Raw genomic sequence first — 7,820 nt, forward strand, 5'->3', positions numbered from 1 at the left:
TAAAGGAATTTTCTAAAGTTTTCTTCTCAAAGGTTACAGCTATTCAGATTAAGAGGATTATAGCCAACAAACAGTTTTCTTATTCAGTCTTTGAATTCCCTTTGAGAAGTCAAAAAGAACAAAAAAGTGGAGTTGCTGTGCCACAGAAGAGAAGAAAATAAACAATTGCTAAGGTTTTGGCAAAATTTTCTTTCTCCAAATGCTCTCCTCAGACGGCTGCCTGATTACAGGATGAATGCTTGGTGATTTTTTTTCCTCTCCAGTGTGTATGTTTATTCACCAATATTCATACACAGCATTTTTATGGACAGAAAAATTTGTAGAGAAATATCGAAAGGGCAATACGAAATGGAATCAGGTTCTCATTAGAGTTGGATGATTTTAGCCTTCAGTGTAGACAGAAGAAAGCTGAGTGGGACAATGATCCACTGCATTTATTTGTAGGAAACTGCTATCCTCTGGCACGCTGTGGGTCGAATCACCAAAGACACCTGTGGGCCCTGCTGGAAAATCATAAACTGAGAAAATACAGAAATAATTCATTAACTAGGACAACCGTATCACAGAGAATATCCTAATACTTAGACAGAGAATATCCTAATACTTAGGCGGTGAACAAGACATTGCTTCTAACCAAATGGACAAACAAAAAAGGCAAGCTAATGTAGGTACGAAATTAATAGTTACATAACCTACTGTTTACCAAGGGAAGAACTTCAGTTCTATCAGATCTGAATTACAGCAGACTTTATCACAACTAACATTCTCCCACTTAATGGATGCTTCAATTACTATACTTTTTAAAATAAACTTCATGCTTGGTTATTGAGTTTCACCATATTCAGTGAATGATATGTATTGTCAAACTCAATTGCCATAAAGCAGCCCCTTAGCAAAGAAGTTACTAACTTCAGCATATGACAGATGTAAGCAAAGGAATAACTGCTTAAAAATTTTCTTCTTATACTGTGAGGCTCTGCTCTGAAGTGACATGGCTGCATTGGTTCTTCACTGCACTACTTAAGGATAAGATGTGAAAGAGATTTCAAAGCGCAATAACCATTAAGTGAAATCATCCTGTATGGAAAGACAAGAAAAAACAACAGCATCATTTGCAATTAGGCCCTATGAGCAGATTCATTGTCTTGTGCTGATTTTCTGAAGAGAGGTAACTTTCTCCTCTCCAGAGCAGCACATATGCCCCTTAGGCATTTTCAGTTAGGAAGAGACTAAATTAAGTGTGAAAAGAAAAATGTGCACTCAGGCACTTAATATCATGGAAATGTGACTAAATTAATTTCAAAACAGAAAGCAAAATTGAGGGTTTAAGTCATCTCAGGTCCCTGCTGCAACTCTTCTACCAGACCAGAGTGGCTGCACAAATATCACATAAGTCTCAAAGGACTGTATTTCAAAATGAATACACGGAGCTAGTGACTCTCTGACTACTAAAGAAGATTATTATAACCTTGAGAAACCTCAAAAGCATACTGTTTGCATGCAAGCTAAATGTTGCAGTGATCCATGGTGATTGTTCCAATGTCTACCCCACAAAGGTCTGAAAACCACCTCCTTTTTGTGAAGAGTCAACTCTGTCATGACTGTTCCCAGACACATTCACAGCTGAAGCAAATCTACATACAGAAACTGTACACAACCATTCAGAAAATCCCCAGCTGACATTTACCTGTAATACCAGACTGAGCTGAAAAAGTTCGATGAAAGACACCAAGTCCTGCCTGACCCACTGATGCAGGAAATAAACAGTCTTCAAAGGGAGGAACCATACCGCAAGAAACATTGTGTTGTATGTTCTTCTGAGTGTCAGGATAATGTGGAGGGCAGAAAGTCTGAAGCTGTCCATAAAAACCTAGAAAAATGAAAAGAAAGTGGTCAGTAAAATACCTGGATAGAGATAATAAATGATAATACATGTAATGTTGACCATGAAAAATGAATGGAGAAATCCTCATTGCAGTAGCACAAGGATTTCAGTTATTTTCCAGTGGTAAAGCAGCTTTTATATAATGCTCCCCAAGACTTCCTCCATTTGCTATTAATCCCTAATGCATTTTGTTTCATAGACTTTCTAGTCTTGATTTCTGAGAGCACTAACTGACTAGATGAGATTTTTCACAAGATTTCTTTAACTCTGCAGTTCTGCTGTCTAAACAGGGAACATCCAGTAGCACTTGGCTACTGCCTGAAGAATCTAAGAAAAGAGTTAATTTAAATTAATGGAAGGTTACTCAAGGAAAGTGTGAATAAAAAAAGCAGATTCAGTCTTGCTGAAAAATTGAAAAAATGAATCCAATCTTGAGGATCTCCCACTGATGTTCAGACAACTGGCTGATAGCGGGGATGCCTGCAGCACTCTGAAAGGCTGCTAGCTAATGATCCATGGGGCCTGCTGTTTGTATGCACAGGATCAGAGCCTCTCTTGCTCTTCAGCAGAATATGACAAAAGGCCTTTTGGTTCTCAGTAAGAGTAGAGAAAGCATCAGGGAGCTATCCCAGAAGATAGATGACTATAAGTAGAAAGCAGAGAAGATCCTTTTATGGAAGCTTGTATCATGGAATCACAACCTATTGATGATATTTAATTGGGATATGTCTAAGTATCTCATGACACCATCAGCCCATTTGTTCATTACTACTGATGAGAAATGGAGCATCAACTTCTTAAGAATTAAGACTTAAGAATAAAGTGTACTTCAAAAATCAAAATTTTGTGTTTGTGCACTTCCACACCCTGACACAAACAAACCTTCCAACCTCATATCTCTTTACAGAGGTATACTATGCTTAGAAACTCACAATAATCACAAAGCAGCTCACAAACTTCTGCTGGATTGGGAGCTATGACTGCTGTTTGCTAAAGCTGCGCTGTGTCTATATACAGATGAGGTAAACCATAGATAATATGGATAGGAAAGTAAAAAGGTTGCAGCATGAAACATGCTGTATCACTTTGTCATCTTAAATCTGGGAAGAAACCCTCTGGCTCCAATGTGGTGTTAAAAAGAGGCATTCCTTTGTTCTTCACAATGCACATCAGACAACTTGACAAGCAAGCACACACTCTCAGAGTTCAGGTTCTACATTTATACAGTTAAGACATACATATGCAGTACTTCAGCATATATAGTCACTCTTTTTCAAGGTCTCATAGATATGTGCTAATGTCCCTTTCAGTGTCTCAGTGATATTTAGGGTGGTTAAGTGCCCACCTACTTCTTCCCCTTTTTTCACCACCAACTTAATCACTGAAACCTTTGACAAACTTTCATTCACTTGTCCTCAGTTTGGAAGATTTCCATTGCTTATTAGCCCGTAGTGAGACACTTTTAAAAAACAATGTACGAAGAATCCTTGCATGTTTTGAGGCAAAAGACAAAAGTATTCTATTGTGACTCCGGTACTTCTTGTGAGGCAAAATCATTGAGGCAGAAGGTAAAAGTATTCTGTTATGTCCCAGTGCAAAATTATCGAGAAAAAGCAAGACTAAGTTCATTCACTAAAGCTGAAATGGGAAGTCTTAAAACTATCACTTATGGATTCCTTTTGCTAAACTAATATATTGGTGCTTAAACTAATGTACTAATCCCTGTTGCTAAGCAAACCAACCTATATCAGCTTTATATAATATTACTGATTTTCTGCCAAAGGGGAGGAAGGATGCATGGTTTAGGAGTCTAACTACTCAAATTATTTTTCCTTTGAGACTATGTTTATATGGTCTCCTACAAGGAAGCATAAAAATATTGGCATGTATAACATATGCATGAACTGAGACAAAAAAACTCAGTATTTCAGGGCATGAGGACAGGACAGGATCATGGACAGGAAAAGACAGCCTGAACCTATGCACAGGAACTCAGAACATATAGGGAGATCTAGGTAACAATGTTGAGCGAAATACAGTCCTTGTGTTTTAAGCTGCAGTCTTGAAAGACAGTTCTGCGTACACAGCGTGAGAAAAATGTCTAATTTACACATATATAGCAAGGGTTTAGGCAGAGCAGTTTCATGGAAAAACACAGAAACAATAATACTTCACCTTCACACAAAAAAGCAAAAAAAGAAAAAAAAAGAAAGAAATAGTAAGAAGAAGAGTTCATCTTCAAAAGCAACCTGCAAATGTGTACAGTAGGCATGAGGTCATAGGTTCTGCTCACTTTACAGAGGCTGAATGCTTGTAGCTTTCATTGTCTTTTGCAGGGGCTGTAGGCACTTGGCAGCGATAGCTCTAAGATGACAGTTTCAAATTTTTTTCTTTTAAAGTTTAACTGGAACAAAACTGAGTCATACTTTGAAGCATGTTAGGAATTTACAACCTTTTTGATTCTTAAATATTCAATTCTGACATTTAAGAAGCATTTGAAGCAAAATAAAATAAAATGAAAGAAAAAAACACAATTGTCATCTAAAAATTGACTTAGAAATTACATAGCTATTGACAGCTTTTGCTTTTAAAATCAATTTTTTTCTCAACCAGCAAAACGACACACTCTGAAAGTTTATTGTTGAGTCAGACAAGTTACCAGTAACAATTATTTCAATCTGATTGTCTGAGCCAGCTGGCAAGACCCCTCAAGACACATGCTGAAATGTCCTTTCATACTGCTCTGTACTCATTCTCTATTTGTGCCTTTCTCACAGCATCCTGTTCCCGATGCAGAACAATCTGGTAATAACTTTGGCAGAAAAATGACTTACCTTGGGGGTGAGTCACATCCTCTATGTTTGCACATTCTCTACTCCAGCAAAAGAAAATCTGCAGAAAAGTCTGAGAAGCTTTAACCCATTAGCAATTAACCACCACGGTGCAGAGAGAACTAGGGAAGTGCATAAAACTCTTTCATTAACTGATAAACCAAGTCCCCATCTATTTTCTTTAGAATGGAAGAACACAGAAAAAATAATTTCTTTTTGGAATTCAGTGTCATAGATATCTGTCTTATACAATAGACAGTCATAAACAAGGAGAATCAGAAGAGGGGACATTATTTTCTGTCAGTCAGTTACTTAGCACTTTTCCAAAAGTCCTTCTCCATTTCTGCAGTGCATCAGATCACAGTGCAGAGCTCTTTGAACAACAATCCACACATGACACAGCAAAATCTAATGATCTTGGGACCTTTTGACTTGGTTCACACTGTACTATGTCCAAATTAACTGCACCACTTGCATGATGCAAGATAACATGAAGCTATAAAAAATTCAGGCCCTAGACCCTGACCATACCTGACCTTTCTTTTGAAATTACCTGTTAGAGAACTACCTGTAGCAAGAGTTTCCTACATTTTCACACCCTTGTGATAAAACAGAAAAGGGAGATGGACTGGGTGATTCCAGAAACTGAATATGTCTTCTCAGGATTGCAGCTCTGAATTGTATCAGTTATCATTTCTAAACTAATTAAAACATACACATGAACAACGTACAGACAAGGCTACATCAATCACGTTTCTCTGAATGCATACACTATCCCCACGATCAAAGAAGCCATGGCACAAATAAACAATAATTTTTTCTGGTATGATAACACTATTTCCTGAGGGAAATTAAATACTTCTAAATTTAATGAAATTGCTGAAAATTGCAAGAATCTCTTCTAAAAGCAAGAAGCTCTTGTTGTTTGTCACATGCAGAGCCTTGCCCTGAATGATGCTGAGCATTTGAAAATCCAACAGTACACAGCCCATCTTAAATTCACTGTTGAAATCCTGGTCCACATAAGTTTGTGATAGAGTCCTGATCTCAATTAACTAAGAGGGACAAAGATTTAATTACAGATATGTCACAGGCTGTGACTGCTGTGATTATCATTTCCACATGGTAGGAAGTTTCTGACTGACATCTATTTCTGTCAACCGTCTGCTTGGCATCACAAAGCTTCCTCAGATAATATTTTCTTAAGGAAATAATTACAATTGCCATTGATAAATATACATTGTGAGTGAGTATTCTTTCCAGTTGTCTTTGCCTGAATTGCTTCAAACTGATATCTCTTTGCAGCTCAATTCTACAGCATTCACTAGGTTAATTACACAAAAATCAAGTAATCATTCGGTAGTATTGGAATGTGAAGAACAAAAGGAAAAAGAATGACAGGGAAGAGCAATACCGACATATCACGCATTGTACTTGCCAGATGGACTTGTGAATGTGGAAAGCTAGAAATGTTTCTATTTATTTAAATCTGATTATTGTTCCTGAAAAAAAATACTTACTAGTATATCTGCCCATATAGTTACCATAGTATAGCTAACTCATTTCAGCTAACAATTTTTCAAAGAAATGGCAGCCTCTGTTGCACTTAATATTTTGCAAGAGTTTTTTTTCTTTCTTTCACTATTTTGCTAGCACTGGTCATCATCTTAATTCACAAACACATGTCTACTACAATAACAATAAAACAAGACTGGCACATTCCTTTTTCCCTTCACTCTCACTCCTGAATTCTGCAAAGTACCTTGGGATCCTGCTTCATGGCTACCCCTAGAGAGAGTACTTACATCATGGAAAGCAAATAAATGAAACAAGCCCTTCCCCCCTCCCCCCCCAAAATATGCTTCTTATGATATCTACTGTGATAATTCTCAGGAAGCTTGATCAAGAGGCAGAATCCCAAAGACTATAAAAATGCAATATGAGGTGCACCTAGTGTATGTTAATATGACAAACAGATATTTAAACAGTTGAAAGGCAACAGTGTTACTTCTGTCAACACATTTCTGAAATGCTAAGGTTAATTACCATTCAGGCTTCGTATCAGATTAAAAAAAAAATTGAAAAACAACCTTATATTGATTTCAGCGACTGTTAATTTTCTTCATGACTATATGTCTGTATTTGACTGATCAAACAGAAAGAAAGAAGTTGTGTAGAAACTGTTTACACAGTGCAAGTGGGAACTTTGTGAGATGTGAGATGTGTACGTTAATGAAAGAAATTTACACAATTGCAAGGGATAAAAATATTCCACTGCTTGAAAACCTGGTAACACTTCGTGAGAAAAGTTAGGAGTGATAAGAAGCATAACAATATTAAATTTAAATTGGAGACCAACACATAATTATTTGCAGTTCTATTTCAATAGCAGCTCTGAAAATCAACCTGAAGCAAAACTCGTCATTCTATACTAAGATGCATAAACATTATTTAAACAGTGAATTTCAAGAAATCCCAGAAGACTGTATCTTTCAGAAGGAAAGGGCCCTTGAAATACCAGTGTCAGCACTTGCACCATTTTATTTGAAGCCAAGCAGCACTGACAAACAGCTAATATCAGTGATGAAGCTTCTTCCTTACCTTGGATGTGGAGACTATTTGGCTGAAAAGGGTTTGATGCTGACTCGTATGTCTTTAGATGCATTCCAGCAGGCTGCTGAAGATGAGAAGGCTGTGGAGTCTGTCTCTGCATCATGGGAGGAGGAACTGAAATTCTTTGGGGGCTGATGTGCTGAGGAGAATTCAGAGCAACAAACCTAGAATTCAGAAACAGACAAACCTATATAAAATGCTGAAACTTGAAGCTAAGTATTGAAGATATTTTCTTCTTTACTTAGATCACTATAATACTTAGCAGTTTGCAGATATAAAATCTTCTAAAAGAACTGTGTACAGCCCAAATATGGAGAAGATATATCCTCAAATCACAGAATCACAGAATAGTTGAGGTTGGAAGGGACCTTTGGAGGTCCTCTGGTCAATCCCCTCTCTCAAGTTGGGATACCTAGGACAGGTTGCCCATGACCATGCCTGTGCCAGTGGTTGGTATTCAGCACAGTAAAGAACTGTTCCCTGATATTCAG

The 7,820-nt window shown here is 37.3% G+C and overlaps 1 protein-coding gene across 2 annotated transcripts; it reads right to left on the reverse strand.

Annotated features, from left to right (window-relative positions):
- LOC104915001 (zinc finger protein GLIS3-like) lies at positions 1–7,499 on the reverse strand. 2 transcript variants are annotated; one of them, XM_031557284.1, is made up of 3 exons: positions 7,318–7,499; positions 1,688–1,870; positions 1–500 (listed from the first exon to the last, which is right to left on the reverse strand). In XM_031557284.1, exons 1-3 carry the CDS (start codon positions 7,430–7,432, stop codon positions 382–384), a joined length of 417 nt encoding a protein of 138 aa, XP_031413144.1. In that variant the 5' UTR covers positions 7,433–7,499; the 3' UTR covers positions 1–381. The 2 variants fall into 2 exon arrangements, with proteins under 2 accessions (XP_031413144.1, XP_031413143.1); XM_031557283.1 differs by having other exon boundaries at positions 1–518.
- Between the last annotated feature and the right edge of the window lie 321 nt (positions 7,500–7,820).

Source organism: Meleagris gallopavo, chromosome Z (assembly GCF_000146605.3).
Source record: "Meleagris gallopavo isolate NT-WF06-2002-E0010 breed Aviagen turkey brand Nicholas breeding stock chromosome Z, Turkey_5.1, whole genome shotgun sequence".
Taxonomy (NCBI): Eukaryota; Metazoa; Chordata; class Aves; order Galliformes; family Phasianidae; genus Meleagris; species Meleagris gallopavo.